Below are 21657 nucleotides of genomic sequence, written 5' to 3' on the forward strand. Positions count from 1 at the left end.
GCGAGAGAAGTGGGCATCCGGGAACTCTGTGTGTGGAGCTCCGCCTTCGAATACACGTCCGGGTAACTTCCCTCATCAATATAGAAGGTAAAAAGACAAATTAAAATAACACGAAGAACTAATTCGCATAGAAAATTTTGAATCAGTCAAAATAAAATGTGTTTATTATCTAGAAAAATAGGTGCAGCTAGATAGGCGGGGTTGTGGTGCGGGGGTGTTGCAGGCAGGGCAGGGGCAGCACGCCAGGGGTCCTAGCCGGGGTCCTGCATGGCCAACATCCGGGCCCTGTTCTTCTCGCCGCCGCTGTCGGGAGAGAGGCGGCGCCAAGATGGCGGCTCCCATACTGCGCTGGAAGCGCGTCACCAACAGCAGCGGGCCGGTGCCGCGGCCGCGCCACGGCCACCGCGCCGTCTCCATCAAAGAACTGATGGTAGTTTTCGGCGGCGGCAACGAGGGGATCGTGGACGAGCTGCACGTTTACAACTCAGGTGTGGCGGCGGCGGCGGCGGCGGCGCTGAGACGTCGGTGCGGGAGGGAGGGAGGAGCCGGGCCGCCGCTGCGCACCCACGCGCGCCGGGGGAACAAGATGGAGCCGCCGCGCGCCCCCGCTACAAGATGGCGGCGGTGCGGGCACGCGCGGGCTTTTGGCGCCAACGGCTGGAGCGCGCGGCCGCCGCCCCGGTTTATTTTATTTTATTGCTCTATCCCACATTTACGGACGGGATGGGCCATTCCTTCCCCCGCCCCTTACTCTACCCCGCCCCCTTACTCTACCCCGCCCCCTCCTCTCCCCCGCCCCTCCCCCGTTATTATTACAATAATATGTATATAATATAACATTTATAATATGCTCATAATACAATATTGTTCATAATGCATTATATATATGCATAATATGTTCATAATATCACATTAATAATATTGTTCATAACATAATATTTATAATATAACGGTCATAATACAACATTTACAACATCAGTGTTCGGAACAGACATTGTGAGCCCAAAAGCCCATTCCTGTGCTGCACTGTTCTATGTGGAGGAAGGAACTGCAGATGCTGGTTTAAACCAAACATGGACACAAAATGCTGGAGTAACTCAGCGGGTCAGACAGCATCTTTAGAGAAAAGGAATAGGTGATGTTTCGGGTTGAGAAGGAGAAGGATCATTTTGGTTGTAATTATTTCTTGGGAAAGATTAAGAACCCTTTAAGATCACTACTGACAATGCGACAATGTTTTATTTTGCACATGAGTCTATTCCATGAGTTATGAATACAGGCACTAGTATCTGCTCATGATCATTTGCCACAATAGGAATAGGAATACTTTATTGTCACATGTGACTAGGCACAGTGAAATTCTTTGCGTACCCAATGTACACAAATAGCGGCCTCCTACGGCGCTGACAAAGTTACAGAGCTTGCCAGCTCCTCCTTTTGTTCTCCCCCAGTTCCCCCACGCTGGGTCCCCATGGTCCTTTGTTCCCCCACCATTGTCCATTGTTCTCCTTCACGGCAGTCCCTCCACACCAGGTCCTCCATTGTTCTTCCCTTCCCCCTTACGGCGGTCCCCCCGCGCAGGGTCCTCCATTGTTCTTCCCCTCACAGCGGTCCTCCACGCTCTCGCCGGGTCGGCCATGTGTGGCTGACATGGATGTAAATAGGAACTAAGGCTGATGATAGGGGAGAATGAGGTGGGTTTGACTTGTTTCGGGATATTGTTGGCAGTAGGGCAATGGTATACTTCAACATGATTGCTTCTTTTAGGTGTGTTTTTAATGAGATGAAAATGTGGAAAGAATATACACAATCCCACATAAATAATTTGTGATCTATTGGGAAATCTGATCAGACAGGTTAAAGATTGGTTTGAAGAATAAATGCTACACTTTTAAGACTGATGAGACAGAAGAGGAAACTTTATATCTATTCTGTTTCGTACCTAAACTTTTTTTCCTGTAAAAGGTTAAACTTTTTCGAATCAAAAATTATTATTTTTTTCATCCGAGTATTTTTTAGTACTCCACTTCATTTTATCTCTGCACCGCAATTTATCAAATAAAGCTAAACCACAAATAAAATGCTCTGCAGACAAAGCAGTGCCTGTGAAGGGAAACAATGAACGATTCAGAGATTAATTCTGATGAAAGGTAATTGAGCTGAATGTTCCAGCATTTTCTGTCATTATTTCAGACTTCCAGCAGCTCCAGTGATTTACAATCTATAATCTCTCATTTTATGAAACTTTTAGATAGGCGCATGGATATGGAGGGACATGGATCAAGTGCAGGTAGAGGAGATGAGTTTAGCTTGGTATCATGTTCAGCACAAACACTGGACTGAAGGGCTTGCTCCACTCTTTGTTCTATGTGTGCAGTGTCCCTCTGTTTCAGCTCCTCCACCTCCATGCACTCTGTTAAGACCTGAATAGAGTGGATGTTTGCACTCGTGGAAGAGTCTCGGACAAGTCGAGCCTCAGAATAAAAGGATGTACCTTTAGAAAGATGAGGAGGAATTGTTTTAGCCAGTGTGTGGTGAATCGGTGGAATTCACTGCCACAGACAGTGGTGGAGGCCAAGTCATTGGGAATTTTTAAAGTGGAGATTCATAGGTTCATGATTAGTAAAGGCATCAAAGGTTCCAAGGCAGGAGAATAGGGCTGAGGGAATAATAGATCAGCCATGATCGAATGGAGGAGCAGACTCGATGGGCCGAATCACCTAATTCTGCTCCTACGTCGTATGATCTTAATGATAAATATTTGCATTTCCCTGATGCAACTTCCCACCAATGGTAGTCACGCTACACTTACTAAAGAATAAAGTCCTTCCCCAAACTTTGTCTTCCTCTTTTTTTTAAAATGCTACTTAAAACATATCCCCTTGACCACACCCACTATCTCTCTTGAAGACTTAAGGGTTTGTTAATCAATTTTGTGAAAAGCTTTGGAGATGTTTAGCTACGTTCAAGATACTATATAAACGGAAAACACCACATATTGGAGTGACACAACAGGTCAGGCAGCATCTCTGGAGGACATGGCTAAGTGACGTTTCAGGTCGGGATCCTTCATACTGATACTGTATAAATGATTTTACATAGGATATAGGGAAAGGGAATTCTGAAAGATAAAATTATGATTTGAAAATGCTTTGTTGAAAGATATGAGAATATATTTGTAAAAAACATTAATCTCTGCACACTAAAGCAATTGAAGGAATGCATTATCCCATTTATATTTGCTACCTAGCTATAATTGATTTTAAATATCTGACAATCTGTGTTTCCCGAGTGCTTGAGGTAACAATTTTAGCAGAGGGCAATTCAGTTGTCTTCAAATTTAGATTTAAGATTCAGCTCGTCACTGTTGTGATGTCTATTAACCCTGAAGGCAGCACAAGCTAATGGATACGGAGTCATCTTGCGTGCTAATCACTAAAATGATTCTGCATCTCTGCATTACTAATTCAGTTGAAAAGAAGGTTTTGAAATTGATATCTAACTCCCGCGGCAGCAGTCATTAGTTTATAGGCTGACACCAGCTGTTGTAAGAGCAAAGGACAAAAGAAAATTACACAACTTCAAACTTACTAGTTCGAATACTAAACATTAAATTCACGTTGTAAATCAAATGAGTTGTCTGCTGATTCTATTTTTTGCACTAATTGATCCTTGTTCTCTACATTTATCACATGTGAGTTTACTATAAATAGAATATGAACCTTGTGATAATCTCTGTTTATATCTGACTGTGTAATCTAATCTCATCTCATCTCATCTATTTCACATAACCAAAGTCACAATTGAGAGCACAATGGGTACACAAACTGCTGAAATATTTATCCCCAAAAAAGCACAATGTGCCGGTGTAACGCAGCATCTCTGAATGACATGGATAGGTGACATTTCGGGTCAGGGCTCTTCTTCAGACTCTACGCGCCACTTATCCATGTTCTCCAGAGATGTTGCCTAATCTGCTGAGTTACTCTGACACTTTGTGTTTTTAATGTTAATCAGTAGCTGTAATTCCTTGTGTCCTGGACTATCGATTCTTCCTTGCCACCTGTCTGATCATCTTTCAACTTCCATAAATCCCAACATGTCCATTATTCTGGAGATGCAAAAGACTGCAAAGGCTGTGATCTTCAACAAAACATAAAAAGTGCTGGAGAAACTCAGTGGATCAGGCGGCATCCGTGGAGGGAATGGACAGATGGCGTTTCAAATTGGGACCCTTCTTCAGACTTCTTGGCTGCCAACAGAAGCTGAGTTTGAACAAGGGTCCCAACCCAAAATGTCATAAATTCCCTCCTCAGATGCTGTCTGACCCACTTGAGTTACTCCAGTACTTTATATTTTAATATCCATATCTCTGTTGGTCTGTACTCTAACTGTACTAGGCCTGAATGTCATCCTCTTGCATGTTCCAAGACCCATTCCATTTGTCTCCCAAATGCTTTGATTTTAAAATCTATCATTTTCTACCAAAACATCATCTACCAATGTTCTCCAGGGATGCTGCCTGACCCACTGAGTTACTCCAGCACTTTGTGTCCTTTCTTGATTCATTCTTAGTTTGTGGAAAGATATAACATTTCTCTCTGTGTGGGGGCAAACAAGTTGGAGTGAGTGTCAGTCTGAACTTTCTGTAAAATGTAATACTCCACAAATGATTCATTTTATGAAGCAGTGTGGGGGGGGGAGGGTAATTGTTTGAACAAAGGTTTATATAAATAAAAGCATTTGTGCATATGGTAGTGGACCACTGTAAGATAATAGTTTAATTCTCTTTGCTCTCAGCGACCAACCAGTGGTTCATCCCAGCAGTGCGGGGGGACATTCCTGCAGGATGTGCAGCTTATGGATTTGTGTGCGATGGGACTCGCCTGCTGGTCTTTGGTGGCATGGTGGAGTACGGGAAGTACAGTAACGAGTTGTATGAACTGCAGGTAAGTTGGCCAAAACATGAACTTCCCAATAACTGACGTCGAGAATTACTTTGTCAGATTTGTTGTACATTTTTGGAACAGTCCAAAATATGTGTAGTAGCTACAGGATATGCGGGCTCAGATGCAAACCTGGGAAGTAAGATTATCTGAAATTTTCCGACAATGCTGCTTTGTTAATGCTGGTAGCAGAACCTGCCTGTTCAGGTGAATGTGAAAAATTCCAAAGTGCCACCAAATAGCGCAGTGGTAGAGTTGCTGCTTCACAGTGCCAGAGACCTGGGTTCGATCCTAACCTTTGGCACTGTGAGCACAATTTGCACATTTTCCCTCTGACCGCATGGGTTTTCTCCAGCTCCATTTTCCTCCCACATCCTAAAGAAGTGCAGGATTGTAGGTTAATTGGCCTCCTGTAAATTGCCCCTTTGTGTGTAGGGCATTAGAAGGGCCTGTTTCCATGCTGTATCTACAAACTAAACTAAAGTTTAGGTTCATTATTGTCACGTGTACTGAGGTACAGTGAAAAACTTTATTTTGTCTGTTATCCAAACCAATCAGATAATATATACAGTGCCCTCCATAATGTTTGGGACAAAGACCCATCATTTATTTATTTGCCTCTGTACTCCACAATTTGAGATTTGTATTAGAAAATATCATATGGTTAAAGTGCACATTGTCAGGTTTTAATAAAGGCCATTTTTATAACTTTTGGTTTCACCATGAAGAAATTACAGCAGTGTTTATACATAGTCCCCCCATTTCAGGGCACCATAATGTTTGGGACACAATGTCATGTAAATGAAAGTAGTCATGTTTAGTATTTTGTTGCATATCCTTTGCATGCAATGACTGCTTGAAGTCTGAGATTCATGGGCATCACCAGTTGCTGGGTGTCTTCTCTAGTGATGCTCTGCCAAGTCTGTATTGCAGCCATCTTTAGCTTATGCTTGCTTTGGGGGCTAGTCCTCTTCAGTTTTCTCTCCAGCAGATAAAAGGCATGCTCAATTGGGTTCAGATCGGGTGATTGACTTGGCCACTCAAGAATTGACCATTTTTTAGCTTTGAAAAAACTCCTTTGTTGCTTGAGCAGTATGTTTGGGATCATTGTCTTGCTGTAGAATGAACTGCCAGCCAATGAGTTTTGAGGCATTTGTTTGAACTTGAACAGATAGGATGTGTCTATATACTTCAGAATTCATTATGCTACTACCATCAGCAGTTGTACCATCAATGAAGATAGTTGTGCCAGTGCCTTCAGCAGCCATACATGCCCAGGCCATAACATCTCCATCACTGTGTTTCATAGATGAGGTGGTATGCTTTGGATCTTGGGCAGTTCCTGCTCTCCTCCATACTTTGCTCTTGCCATCACTCTGATATGTCAATCTTCGTCTCATCTGTCCACAAGACCTTTTTTCCAGAATTGTGGTTGCCCTTTTAAGTACTTCTTGGCAAACTGTAACTTGGCCATCCTATTTTTGCAGTGAACCAGTGATTTGCATCTTGCAGTGTAGCCTCTGTATTTCTGTACATGAAGTCTTCTGCGGACAGTGGTCATTTACAAATCCACACCTGACTCCCGAAGAGTGTTTCTGATCTGTCGGACAGGTGCTTGGGGATTTTTCTTTATGACAGAGAGAATTCTTCTGTCATCAGCTGTGGAGGTCTTCCTTGGCCTGCCAGTCCCTTTGCGATTAGTAAGCTCACTAGTGCTCTCTTTCTTCTTAATGATGCTCCAAACAGTTGATTTTGGTTAGCCTAAGGTTTGGCTGATGTCTAACAGTTTTATTCTTGTTTCTCAGTCTCATAATGGCTTCTTTGACTTTCATTGGCACAACTTTGGTCCTCATGTTGATAAACAGCAATAAAAGTTTCCAAAGGTGATGGAAAGACTGGAGGAAAGAGTAGGTGCTGAGAGCTCTCTTATACCTGCATTAAGGACGCAATGACACACACCTGAGCAATTACAAATACCTGTGAAGTCATGTGTCCCAAACATTATGGTGCCCTGAAATGGGGAGACTGTAATTACACAGCTGTAATTTCTACATGGTGAAACCAAAATGTATAAAAATGGCCTTTAATAAAATCTGACAATGTGCACTTTAACCATACGTGATTTTTTTTCTATTACAAATCTCAAATTGTGGAGCACAGAGGCAAATAAATAAATGATGGGTCTTTGTCCCAAACATTATGGAGGGCACTGTATGAGGCAGGAGACAGGATTGTTAAATTGGTCAAAACTGAGTTTTTTGTTTGTAACTGATCTTTGAAACCATCAGAACATCCCAAAAGCGTACTGGGAAAATACATTTCTTTGACTAATAAAACTCCCTGAGGGCACTAAATGTCAATGAGTCCTACAGCACGGAAAAAGACCCTGCGGCCCAACTCGTCCATACCGATCAAGATGCCCCACCTAGGCTAGTACCATTTGGCTTTTGGCCCATATATCCCTCTAAACCTTTCCAATCCACGTACGTGTCTTTTAAATGCGCAACTATGGATAACACATGTTGACAAAAAAAGGATTGCACAGTCTGTAGGTTGTGGCCTCGTGAAAAAGCTGATAGAACAAAGCATGGGTGGAAGGAGGTCAAAAAAGAAAAGGTGTTTACGAGTGTATTAATGAAAATGAAGATAATGCAGCAGATTAGTTGAGGGTAGCCTGTATTTGCTGCGGTGTTGTTACCATAATCGTTGGCCAAATAGCCTGTCGATTTCAGAGGTAAAATAAAATTACACTGGCGGCTGTAATTAAAATGAAAGGAAGGCATGGAGAAGAGCAGAATGTTTGTCATGGATTTGGCTCAATGGTGCAAGCAAGGACTATTGTGGATGGAGCCATGATAAGCCATGATAAACTAATATGCAAAAGGGCTCCTTACAATGACGCCTCTTGCCATTCGCATGCGACTTTACAGTGAGTATTTGGCAGAGGGTTTTGAAAGCGATATCCAACACATTGAAAACACAGTGTGTTTTAAACAGTCATTAACCTTGATGAAAGACCAAATTATAGACAATGAGAGCAATAGTGCTAGTGTCATTTTAATATTTGCTGGAAATTGTCTGTATGCATTTCTCCCTTGGGCATCATAACATGGAAACTGTCTCAACATACTGAAAGATACTAAAAATGTGTTTCTCTTGACCAAAGAAAGGTCTCTTTAAGTTCTAAAGTTAAGAGATCATTCCTCAACACCAATGGGGGAAAAAAGAACTAAAAGTAAAATCAAACTCCTAAAAATGGTTGTACCATTTTACCTTTCACCTCTCCTTGCTTATCTCCTGAAGCTATTCACATTTAACCTGAGCTTCAGATGTATGGATGGCATGTAGTGTAGATATTTCTAATTGGACCAATAGTGTTGGCACGATTTCAGTATCTAACGAGTTAATATCAATGATACATTCATCAATTCAAAGACGCTGTGCTCGCATATTTATTTTACCTGAGGATTTGTATGCTTGCTTCCTATAGCCAACAACCTGCAACCTGAGTTTGCAGCACTATTTCCAAATTCTCTCCCAATCTTAACAAAATGCATTCCAAATTAAGCTGTGTGCTCTTGCTGTTCTGGTGAAAAGAAATTATCTTTGGGATAAACTAGATGAATCTCTCCTGTTTACTAAAGCAATAACGTAAAAAGAAATATGGCCTTTATGCAGTGATTTTTAATGACTCATTTATTTCAATCATATCAATGTTTACTCATAACTCCTAATCCAGCTAATTGAGGAACTTTAAATAATAAAATAGTAGAGTTTCATTGTTTGGTTTTGGTATATATGACAATAAAACACTCCTTTGAATTATTCGAGGGTCATTGTAAGTTATTATTGTTTCATTACCATATTCCATTTGTGCACAAATATGGATAGGAAAGTTGTAGAGGGATATGGGCGAAATACAGGGAAAATGGACTATCTTGGGCGAGTTGGGCCAAAGGGCCTGTTTCGTGTTGTATGACTATCTATAACAAGTGGGAATGCTGGTGATGGGGTGCAAGGAAAGGAAAGTATTCCCATCTTTAAGGTATAGTCTATCAATGGGTGGCAAGAGTTTAAATTCCATTTGGAATATTTTGGAGGAGCAAGAACCAAGAGAGCACCCAGTAAAGGCACCAGGCAGGATTTGGAGAGGACGAGGTGTGGCACAGGGGAGCAGTGTTCCATTGAGATACTAAGTATATCAATGTAAATAAACTTTTCCATAAATTAAATGCAGACATTGAAAATACTCAGCAGGTCAAGCAGCAACTGTGGAGAGAGAATCTGATTTAGCTCTTCATGTCAAACTGATCAAAGTCAGTCATTGAACTGTTATAGTAACTGCCTGAATAGATCATCAGGTATTCAAAATCAAATAGATTTGTAATTTATTTGAACACAGGTCATTTAATTGGTGTTGCAAATTTGGGATTGCAATTTACCAAGCAATTTGAATTGTTTCTTTCTACAGAGCATTTTGATCACTGAAAAAATGTTAGATTGTTTCCATAAGAAATTGCCAAGATGTTTTATATTATCACATGTACTGAGGTACAGTGAAAAGCTTTTTGTTGCATGCTATCCAGTTAACGTAAAGATTATACATGATTACAGTCAAGCCATCCACAATGTACAGATACAGGATAAAGGAAATAAAATTTAGTGCAAGATAAAGTCCAATGAAGTCGTATTAAAAATAGTCCAAGGGTCTCCAATAAGTCAAGTCAAGTCACGTCAATTTATTTGTATAGCACATTTAAAAACAACCCACGTTGACCAAAGTGCTGTACATCTGATTAGGTACTAAGGAAAAAAATAAAATAAAAAATAAGATAGATGGTAGGTCAGGACCGTTCTCTAGTTATTGATAGGATGGTTTCTAAATAATTTATGTTATTTATATTCTGAATACAGAGTGCTGATAATTAGTATAAGAAAATAAATGCAGATGCTGGTACAAATCGAAGGTATTTATTCGCAAAATGCTGGAGTAACTCAGCGGGTCAGGCAGCATCTCGGGAGAGAAGGAATGGGCGACGTTTCGGGTCGAGACCCTTCTTCAGACTGATGTCAGGGGGGCGGGACAAAGGAAGGATATAGGTGGAGACAGGAAGATAGAGGGAGATTTGGGAAGGAGGAGGGGAAGAGAGGAACAGAGGAACTATCTAAAGTTGGAGAAGTCGATGTTCATACCACTAGGCTGCAAACTACCCAGGCGAAATATGAGGTGCTGTTCCTCCAATTTCCGGTGGGCCTCACTATGGCACTGGAGGAGGCCCATGACAGAAAGGTCAGACTGGGAATGGGAGGGGAGTTGAAGTGCTCGGCCACCGGGAGATCAGTTTGGTCAATGCGGACCGAGCGCAGGTGTTCAGCGAAGCCTGCGCTTGGTTTCGCCGATGTAAATAAGTTGGCATCTTATATCATATATATACAGCCGGAAACAGGCCTTTTCGGCCCTCCAAGTCCGTGCCGCCCAGTGATCCCCGTACATTAACACTATCCTACACCCACTAGGGACAATTTTTACATTTACCCAGCCAATTAACCTACATACCTGTACGTCTTTGGAGCAGCGGATGCAATAGATGAGGTTCGAAGAGGTGCAGGTGAACCTTTGTCTCACCTGGAAAGACTGTTTGGGTCCTTGGATGGAGTTGAGGGGGGAGGTAAAGGGACAGGTGTTGTATCTCGTGCGGTTGCAGGGGAAAGTGCCCGGGGTTGGGGTGCTGATAATTAACTAAGTTCACGCTGGTAAGAAATATGTTTTGGACAATCTAAGAAAGGGGTTGCTGATATTTGGCCAACAGAGCTACTTTTGAAATCCCTCTGCATGTTTTGTGGCCATCATGTAATCAGCAGTAAATGTTTGATGATATCAGAGAAGAAATGACCAGTAATTTCTGCTGCTCTGCTCCTGTTTCCAGGCAAGCCGGTGGGAATGGAAGAAATTGAAAGCCCGAGCCCCCAAAAATGGCCCCCCACCATGTGCCCGACTCGGACATTGCTTTTCAGTAATCGACAACAAATGTTATTTATTTGGGGGATTAGCCAATGACAGTGAAGATCCAAAAAACAATATTCCACGGTAAGATTGTTGTCTGCTTATTTTTTATTTTAAAGCTGCTCCAAGCATTGGGTCAATCCAAAATTATAGACGTGGCTTTATTTGGCGAAGGTTGGGAAATCAAAAATAAATGCTAGAAATACTGAGGCGATTTCTAGTGAGACTGAGATCAAGACACACAACTGCCTCCTGGAGTTCAAAGGGAAATTAGTTCATCTTTCTGATGACTGCAGGAGATGAATGCTGTGGGAGTACGTGCTAGGAAGGCTGGCATAGGAAGAATGATAGGATGATGGAGCAAAATGGCAAAGGACTATACAAATGCATTTCTTAAATAAACATCTCAGATGGGTGATTTCACTGTTGGGATTCAATGTGAATTATAATAAGTAGTTCCTTGCTATGTTGAGCATGGTGTTGTTAATTACATATTGCATACTCTCAGCATTAGTGGTAGAGAAATTGGTAAAAACCTATTGGAAAGGGCACAAAGTGCTGAATTAACTCAGTGGGTCAGGCAGCATCTCTGGAGAACATGGACAGATGATGTTTTGGGTCGGGAACCTTATTTACACTCAAACCTCTGCTTCTCCAGACAGTTCTCCTTCTGTACCCTGCATCCTACACTCTCTGCCATGCAGAGGCACCAGCTGGCCTTCGCTCTGACTCTCGCAGCTCCGGGTCTCAGGGCCGGATTAAGCTAGCGTGGGGCCCGTAGCATAGGTTATAAAGGGGTCTTAAATACGGGACAAGGTGATGTCCCTGCCCGCGCCCCACGTGGCCTCACCCAGCCAGCGGCCACGTGCTCCCGCTCCACCAATGACGGCTGCCCGGGCCAGGAGGCGGATTGCAATCTCCGTTCGGCGAGTACACTCGGCCCCTCTCCCCGAACACACTCGGCCCCACTCCATGAACACACTGGGGCCCACTCCCCGAACACACGGCCCCACTCCCCGAACGCACTGGGCCCAGTCCCCGAACACACTCGGCCCCACTCCCCGAACACACTGGGGCCCACTCCCCGAACACACTCGGCCCCACACCCGAAGCACACTGGGGCCCACTCCCCGAACACACTCGGGCCCCTCTCCCCGAAGCACACTCGGCCCCACTCCCCGAACACACTCGGGCCCCGCTCCCCGAAGCACACTCGGCCCCACTCCCCGAACACACTGGGGCCCACTCCCCAAACACACTCGGCCCCACTCCCCGAACACACTGGGGCCCACTCCCCGAACACACTCGGCCCCACTCCCCGAACACACTCAGGCCCCGTTCCCCGAAGCACACTCGGCCCCACTCCCCGAACACACTCGGGCCCCGCTCCCCGAAAACACTCGGACCCACACCCCGAACACACTCGGGCCCCGCTCCCCGAACTCCGTTAACGTTAACGAGCTCCGTTAGCCTACACTGTCCGGGCCTACAGTGTCAGGGCCTACAGCGGCCTGCGGGCCTAATACGGGACTCTCAGAGAGTGTGTGATGGAGGGGTTTAGTTTTAAGATACAGCGCGAAAACAGGTCCTTTGGCCTACCGTCCGTACCGAGCAGCGATCCCCGCACACACTAGGGACAATTTTACACATACACCAAGCCAATTAACCTACAAACCTTTACGTCTTTGGAGTGTGGGAGGAAACCGAAGATCTCGGAGAAAACCCACACGGTCACGGGGAGAACGTACAAACTCTGTACTGACAGATGGAACCCGGATCTCCGGTGCTGCAAGTGCTGTAAGGCAACAACTCTACCGCTGCGCCACTGTGGGGAAAATGACGGAGGATTGCAAGAAGAGGGCCGGAGGAGTGGGTGCCGAGGGTGCCAGAGAAGTAGAGACATGGAGGGCCGGAGGAGTGAATAGAGGCGGGACTGGAGGGATGAGAGGGACGGAGTAGGGGTAGGGAGTGCTGGAACAGTGGATGCTGAGAGGCATGCAAGGTGTGGGTAGAGGAGGTGATAGAAGAGTGGAAGAGGCGACAGGGCCCAGGAAATGAGGAGAGAAGGCCGGGGGATTGGTGAGAAAGAGGGCCCGAGCTTTTGGGATGGCTGAGAGAGAGTCGCAGGATTTTGGGCCAGAAGAGTAGAAAGAGAGAGAGAGAGAGAGGTACGGACGGGTAGGGGCTGAGAAAAGGCCAAAAGTGTGAGGGAAGGTGCCTATAGAAATGGAAAGTAAAGGCTGAGGGGGGGGGGGGGGAAGAGGTTCGGAGGAAACGGGGAGAGCGTAATGGAGATGCGCAGGGGGGAGAGTGGGATAGAGAAGAGGAGGGAGAGTGGGACAGAAGACTGGGAATAAAGGGGGAGGTAGATTGGCAGAAGAGAGGACTGGAACAGTAGCTATTTGAAAGGATGAAAGTCTGGGAGGCGAGAGGGAAAGGGGATTGGGGAGAGAGACGCCCAGTGGAGTGGGGAGAAGATCTGGAGGAGTGGGGAGAGAGAGACCGCAGGAGTGAAGAGAGAGAGAAGGCCCTAGCAAGGAGAGGAAGGGGCGGAGGAGTAGGGAAAGAACAGGCGGGAGCTATGCGGAAGAGTGAGTAGCGGAGGATTGGGGGGAACAAGTGCCAGAGGAGTGGGGAGAGAGCGCTGGAGGGGAAGGGAGAAGGAAGGCCGGAGGAGTGGGAGAAAAGAGCCGATGAGCGGGGAGTGCGAGGGCCGGGATGTGTGGGGAGACAAGACCAATATTCGAGCAGAGAGGTCCGGAGGAGTGAGGTGTTTGGGTGAGGCCGGAGGTGTGTGGAGTAAGAGGGCCGGAGACTGGGCGGTTGGGCGGCGATGCGCCGGCTGTCCATTGGTCCGGGCAGCCCCGCCAACACATTCAAACCGCGGCAGTTAGGGAGCGGGGCGCGCAACACAGCGCCCCTCAGTGGGATGCCGATGTAAAGCATTTTGCTTGCAAGCATTTAATGCGGGGCCCTCGAAAGTGCTACATTTGCTACTATGTTAATCCGGCAACGGACCTCATCTTTACGGACCTCAACGGACCCAGACCTGCAACGGACCTCATCTTTACTTCATTCTCTGCCAGATCTTTTTAATCAATCCAAAAACCTATTGGATACGGCTTTTTCCAGCCAGATTTACATTTAGTCATGCATGTGCATCTCAGTCTCTTCAGCTGTGGTGCAGTGCAGCACTGCTTTGCAATTGTGGGATACAAGTATACTGAAAATTAACAGATGATAAAAATATTGTATTTTCTGCTGATTTAAACTGCTCTCTAATATCATTGACAACGACAACGACATTCAAATTTTGCATATCAACTCAGCGGGTCGGGCAGCAGCATCTGAAGAAAAGGAGTAGTTGACGTTTCGGGTCGAGACCCTTCAGACTGAGAATCAGGGGAGAGGGAAACAAAAGGTATGAAAAGCTGCAAGGAACAAATGCATGAAAAGTATGAAAACAACAAATCAGAGCCAGCAGGTATAAAAGAGATACAGGATGCAGTGCTCCCCACTTGCCTTAAATAAGTGCAACTCCCAAGAATATCAACACCATGAAGGTTCAATTATACTTTATTATCACATGCAGCTAGGTACAGTGAAATTCCTTTTTTTGCATACAGTTCAGTAAAAATGTAGAGTCTTAAGTTGGCCATAAGGGCCTATTGTTCTCGGTGGCACTGGGTCGGAGTTGTAGGAGTCGGCTTGACCAGATGACTTGTCGGTGTCCTTCACCATTGCTTGGCCGCTCCGTGCCACTATAGGCTGTGTCTGATCCATACAAGGCCTCTTGGAGCGGCGACCAATCCAATCAATACCTTGCAAGAAATACCTCCAGCGGCTCACTTGACACATCGACAGCCTGTAAACGCGGCGTCCCTCGCCTCACACGGCCACCGCTCAGCCTCCGTGCTCCGGGGCGTCTCCCGCAGCCGATCTCGGAACACCCAGAGCGTCTCCGAGGCTGCATGAAGTGAGCCCCCAGCCCGCTCACCAGCGCTCATCCTTTCCTCCCCTCCGTCCCGTCCGCCGCCGACATCCTGAATACAATTAGTGATAGCTAATAAATGATACCCAGTTCCAGAAAAGATTAAAGTACAACATTCACACCAGAATGGCAGATGTTAACTTGAACTGTGGATGCCAGTCTGAAAAATATCAGATTTATTGAACACCATTTATTACCTTTGAGGGTTTGAGCTTATCACAACTGGTTTGTTGATCAGACACTGGAACTGCCATGCTTGTTATGTGCGTTGCAGTTTTCATGAATTTTTTTTTTTTCTTGCAAGGTATTTAAACGATCTGTACATATTGGAGCTTAAGCCAGGGTCAGGAGTTGTAGGATGGGACATACCGGTCACATATGGAACTCCTCCCCCACCCAGAGAATCTCATACTGCAGTCGTGTTTCGCAGCAAGGACACCAGTAAACAAAAACTGGTCATCTATGGTGGGATGAGTGGCTGCAGGCTTGGAGACCTGTGGATTCTGGATGTTGGTAAATGTTTTTTATTTCTCTGTTGACAGTAGTTTTTAATGTCATTCACGCTTGTAAATTCACTACCCATTGCTGAAATGTGGTTTCTGCATTTTCCAGACTATTTCATTTCTTAATGACCCTCTTAAGAAAAATATTTGGACAGGTACATGGATTGGGAGCGTTTAGAGGGATATGGGCCAAATGCGGGCAGGTGGGACTAGTATAGATGGGGCATCTTGATCAGAGTGACAAGTTGGGGTGAAGGGTCTGTATCCGTGATGTATCACTGACTAAATCTGTGATCTGTTATTCCCATTATTAGCAATGGAAATCAATCTTGGGCTTTTGGCTTAAGCTAGAGACCTGTTGAAGGATTTCTGAAACTCATTGGGACAAAGGAGATCAGTTACTTGGAATCCAGATGTGGGGTGTCAACCCAAAAGGAGCCGAAATTTTTTCCATCTCCCCACCACAGATGATGCTTGACTCCCCCCCCCCCCCCCCCCCCCCCCCCCCCCCCCCCCGTGTCTCTACAGCAGACTGGAAGTGGACAGATGCTTGGAGGACCATGGTCTAGTAGGAGTAGCAGATATTTGCTGAGTATGTCCTTCAGAGGTGAAGCTGCGTCAGAAATTTAGGAGGCAATAATACAATGTTTAAACGTTGTGTAAACATGTAGAAATATGTAGAAGATTTGACATATTCAAAAAGCCTCATTGTGTTGCTCTTCAGATTAGCATCCCTCTCTTAGTTTCCACCTCTTGCTGCTGTCCTGCTTCTTGATGAGTTGAGAGGCTATGTGAATGCCCGAGCAGTGAGATAAAAACTTTAGATGGGGATACTGGGTAATGACCAAAACCCGAACCAATCTTGCCATTCCCACGTCCCAAATAAAACTGCCAAGAAGAGCACTGCTGCTGACTTTGATAAGAATGGATCATTAGAAAAAGGCTGAAGGTCAAACATGAGGCCTCTTAGGTCAGTCATGCAACAAGCTCTCTCTCCTCCCTCCCCTCATTGTTTTCTTCCTTTTTTAAATCCTTTTTTATAATATACCCAGTTAGGGTACATTTAATACCAGATGTTGTTTTTTGTTTCTTGTCTCAATTCCGTCTGAGCCTCCATGGTGAATGTAGGTAAGGAAAAGTGGAAGAAACCATGTCACAGAGTTTGAAACTGATTTTCTCAGACATTCAAGAACTTTCCAGCTTCTGTTGAGGATTACCGGAAGGTCACTCCTTCTGCCCTTCCCTCCACCTGGTTTGTTCTTCTATCTCAGATTACAACAGACTGACCCTGGGTTCCTTTCTGGTCCATTTATTGAATGAAGTTTAAAGACAATTGTGGAGTTTACTATTGAGGAAATGTTTGTAGTCAAAACCTGAAATATGCTTTAGCCTTCAGATCATAACTGCACCGGAGGGAGCCAATTGGCCCATTCTTCTCTCTGCCAGCTGTTTGAAATTTACTTTTGCTACCCATAGCCCAACACATATCTACTTTCAATGTGTTTCCTGTTTGGAAGTTTCCAATACCCAATACCACTACAACAGCTGACAATATTTCTAACAAAATAATATTCTCATCATCGCCCTTTTGTTTTTTTTACCTGTTACTGAACATCTTCTTATCGCATATGGGTGGTACAGTGGTGGAGTGGTAGAGCTGCTGCCTTAGACACGGGTTCGATTCAGACTATGGATGCTGTCGGTACGGAGTTTGTACATTCTCCCTGCGACCATGTGGGTTTTCTCCGGGTGTTTCAGTTTCTTCCCACACTCCAAAGATGTGCAGGTTTGCAGGTTAATTGACTTCGGTAAAAGTGTAAATTGTCCCTAGTGTGTAGGATAGTCCTGGTGTACGGGTGATTGCTGTTCAGCGTGGATTTGGTGTGCTGAAGAGCCTGTTTCCACACTATATATATATATAAACTCTAAAATAAATATTCTCATCATCGCCCTTTTGGTTCTTTGACTTGTTGCTGAATATCTGTCTCTTCCCACACCCGTCACCCCAGCTACAAATACAATTTATCTTGAATTTACTTGACAATTCTTCAAGATTTCTAAAAGTATTTTGTTTGCATACTGCAGAAAGTTTAACGTGGAATAAGCCAGAGGTCGCCGGAGTTCCTCCACTGCCCAGAAGCTTGCACTCTGCGACAATGATCGGGAGCAAGTGAGAAACTCTTATTATACTTAAGAACAAAGTGCTTGAAATCTATACTGGTTGTGTTCCCATCCAGTGACGCATTGAACTTTACTACTCTGTTTCCAGAATGTACGTTTTTGGTGGTTGGGTCCCCCTTGTTCTGGAAGATGTCAAAGCTCCTACTCATGAGAAAGAATGGAAGTGCACAAATACTTTGGCATGCCTGGATCTTGGTACGATGTATTGCTTTTTGATTCTCTGACCCTTTGCTATTTTATTGATAGAAAATCCTCAGTGGAAGAGAATAAATGCCAAAATCAGTCTTAATTGTGTGTCCTATGTATAAAATATCCAGAACACTGCGATGTTGAGCAGTTCTTGCAAGTTAGATGGGGAATCCAATGACATTCAAAATATTCAACTTGTTTTTTGTCTGTTATCTGAAGTGAAAAATTAGATTACCGATTTACCTTGCACATCTGTAATTTTCCATGAAGGCACTAGACCGCAGATACTGGAATTTGGAGCAGAAAATGAGGGCTGCTGGAAGAACTCAGGCGGGTCAGGCAATATCTGTGGAGGGAATGGGCAGACAATGTTTCACGTCCACAGTTTTCAAGAGAGAGTTAGATTTAGCTCTTTGGGCCAAGGGATATGGGGGGAAAGCCAGAACGGAGTACTGATTTTGGATGATCAGCCATGATCATATTGAATGGCGGTGCTGACTCGAAGGACCGAATGGCCTACTCCGGCACCTATTTACTGTGTCTTTGTTTCTATGTCCAGAATGTTGACTTATCCATTTCCCTTCACGGATGCCGCCTGACCTGCTGTATTTCTCTGCAGCGCTTTTGTTTTGCTGTAATTTTTCATGACTTTAAAATTGAGTCAGATGCTTTTGAAGGTAGGGAAAGAAGCAGTATTGAAGCTATCACCCTCCTGTATTGTGGATGGTTCCCAATTCCCTCTTTGTTGATAAGTATTCGGCCAACGTAGCATTTGTGAACACGAATGACTATTTCTTGAGGTCAAGTTATGTTTTATGCACCAGGATTGGCACAGTGGCCTAGTTAGTGGAGGTGCTGCCTCACAGCGCCAGAGAACCGGGTTCGATCCTGACCTTGGGCACTGTCTCTGTGGAGTTTGCATGTTCTCCCTGTGACCACGTGGGTTTCCTCCGGGTGCTCTGGTTTCCTCCCACATCCCAAAGATCTGTAGGTTAATTGGCCCTTTGTAAATTGCCCTTGGTGTGTAGGGAGTGGAGGCGAAAATGGGATAACACAGAACTAGTGTGAACGGGTGATTAATTGTCGGCATGGACTTGGTGAGCCTGTGTCTCTGTTGTCCCATATTAATTTCTTCATTCTTTTTCATACTAGAAACAATGACTTGGACTCAAATCTCGACTGAATCCTTTGAGGACAGCATCCCTCGTGCCAGAGCTGGTCACTGCTCAGTCTCCATAAGCACACGTCTCTATGTGTGGAGCGGTCGAGATGGTTACCGCAAAGCTTGGAACAATCAAGTCTGTTGTAAAGACTTGTGGTATCTTGAAACAGGTAACGGCTTATGAGGGAGACATAAGAGGCTGCAGATATATAGCCACACGGATGGAAATTGGCTGAAGACTGGCTTCTGTGATGCTAGGAATCTCAGGAAAAAAGTATTTGTTATGACAAAAAGGAGACCATTCAACTCGTCAAGTACATTCTCTCCCAATAAAGCAGTTCCATCAGTCCAGTCTCCCATCGTTCTCCTGTAATATAACAATCTCACATATCCACCAACTTTCACTTTTCATAAGACATAGGCGCAGAATTAGGCCATACAGCCGATTGAAACTATTCCATCATTCGATCATGGCTTATCTATTTTTCCTTCACAACCCCATTCTCCTGCCTTTTCCCTGTAATCTTTGATACCCTTACTAATCAAGAACCTATCAATCTCCGCTTTAAAAATACCCAATGATTTGGCCTCTACCGCCTTCTGTGGCAATGAATTCCACAGATTTACCACCCTCTGGCTAAAGAAATTCCTCCTCATCTACATTCTTAAGGTACCCCTTTTATTTTGAAGCTGTGTCCTCTGTTCCTTGAATCACCCAATATCGGAGTGGTTTGCCTCAGTTTTTAGGTATGCCTGATGCTGCATTAATTCCCCTGTGCACTCATTGAACCCATGGTTAATCCCCTGTCTTCACAGTACCGGTGGGGTAAGGTATACTCTGGACCATGAGGTTATAATTTGAGGTAGAACACTTCTCCTCTAATGATGATTCACTGTGCGCATGGATATTGAGCGATACGGACAACATGCAGGCAGAGGAGATTAGTTTGACTTGCCTTCATGTTAGGCATGCACATTGTGGGCTGAATGGCCTGTTCCACGATGTGGATGCCTGATTTTGAGTTGCCAGATTGTTCTGTCCTGTTTAGTTGATTGCAGTGCCACATAAAATAATGGAACAATCTCATTAAAGACATGGTCTCCACAAGAACTATACAGTGGTCTCTTCCACCTATTCATTAATCTTGGTTGGAAAAAAGGAAAGTGAGTATTTTGAAGGAACCAGCTTTTACAATTGGAGGACATACAGTAATATCACTAAAACTGTTATATGTTCATTATTGTCTTATTGATTATGGAATTCTACAATGCCCCCGGTCCTGACTGCTTATCCTTCATTACAACTGTGACTGTACTTCAAAATAAATTGCAGGATGCCCTAAATTTGTGAAAGTCACTGAAAAATTCAAAGTACTTTTGTTTGCAAGATTAATAGTACTACGTAGTACCGTATAAATCAATCCCTAGGCTTTTAATGGTTACTCTGTTGGTAATTGAGGTAAGGCTTTTGGTTACGATTGAGATTTCATAGAAACATTCAACATTACAATAATTCTGAGAAGGTGGGTAAAATAAAGTTATCATTGGTCAGGGATATTGTTAGGCCCCCTTCCCCTGTAGCTGCATAATTATCTATTACAATTATCCAGATAATAGCAAGATTCATTCTGATTTGTTAGTCTTGAGAACTCTGTAATGCGTGCTGTTCAGCCTGTATGTAGCCTTGTACTGAAGCTTTGGGATCATCATCAAAGGCACAGAAGTTCATTGGTCAGAGGAGCTGAATTAGGCCATTCGGCCCATCAAGTCTACTCCGCCATTCAATCATGGCTGATCTATCTTTCCCTCTCAACTCCATTCTCCCTCATTCTCTCCGTAACCTTTGACACCCTTACTAATCGGGAAACTGTCAATCATCACTTTAAAAACATCCAATGACTTGGCCTCCACTGTTGTCTGTGGCAATTAATTCCATAGATTTACCGCACTCTTGATAAAGAAATTCCTCCTCGTCTCCTTTCTAAAGTTTTGTCCTTTTATTCTGAGGCTGTGCCCTCCGATCCTAGACTTTCCCACGAGTGGAAACATCCTCTCCACATTTGCTCTATCAAGAATATTGTTGGAGCCACTTCCCCCTGTAGCTGAATAATTATCTACCACAATTATCCAGATAATAATAAGATTCATTCTGATCTGTGATCATTCTGGTTGTGAGAACTCTGTAATGTATGCTCTTTAGTATGTATGTATGTATGTATGTATGTAGCCCTGTACTGAAGCTTTGAGATTATCATCAAAAGGCACAGTAGTGGGGAGGGGAGATAGGAGAAAGTGAGAGGAAATGGCAGATCTAACCAGAAAGATTGGTCAAAATGACCTCCCTACACACTAGGGGCAACTTACAAAGCCAATTAATCTACAAAACTCGTACATCTTTGGGATGTGGGAGGAAACCGGAGCACCCGGTAGAAACCCACTCAGTAACGGGAAGAACGTGCAAACTCTACACAGGCAGCACAGTGGAATTGCAGTACTGCGGGTGCTATCTGTACAAAGTTTGCTCGTTCTCCCTGTGACCTTGTGGGTTTTCTCCGGTTTCTTCGTACACTCTAAAGACGTACAGGTTTGTAAGTTGATTGGCTTTGGTATATTGTACGATTGTTAGTATATGGGGTGATCGCTGGTCACCGTGGACTCGGTGGGCCGAAGAGCTTGTTTCC

General features: G+C 44.4%; 1 protein-coding gene across 3 annotated transcripts in view; it reads left to right on the top strand.

Annotated features, from left to right (window-relative positions):
- The first annotated feature begins 322 nt into the window (after positions 1 to 322).
- LOC144601813 (host cell factor 1-like) overlaps positions 323 to 21657 on the top strand; it is a 68622-nt gene continuing 47287 nt past the window's right edge. For all 3 annotated transcript variants that reach the window (XM_078414257.1, XM_078414259.1, XM_078414258.1), the window contains exons 1-7: positions 323 to 488; positions 4801 to 4949; positions 10874 to 11034; positions 15246 to 15454; positions 17530 to 17614; positions 17714 to 17820; positions 18967 to 19146. In XM_078414257.1, coding sequence (XP_078270383.1) covers positions 329 to 488; positions 4801 to 4949; positions 10874 to 11034; positions 15246 to 15454; positions 17530 to 17614; positions 17714 to 17820; positions 18967 to 19146 — 1051 coding nt within the window. In that variant the 5' untranslated portion in view covers positions 323 to 328. The remainder of the gene's footprint in view (positions 489 to 4800; positions 4950 to 10873; positions 11035 to 15245; positions 15455 to 17529; positions 17615 to 17713; positions 17821 to 18966; positions 19147 to 21657) is intronic.

The sequence above is a fragment of the Rhinoraja longicauda genome, chromosome 17 (genome assembly GCF_053455715.1).
Source record: "Rhinoraja longicauda isolate Sanriku21f chromosome 17, sRhiLon1.1, whole genome shotgun sequence".
Lineage (NCBI taxonomy): Eukaryota > Metazoa > Chordata > Chondrichthyes > Rajiformes > Arhynchobatidae > Rhinoraja > Rhinoraja longicauda.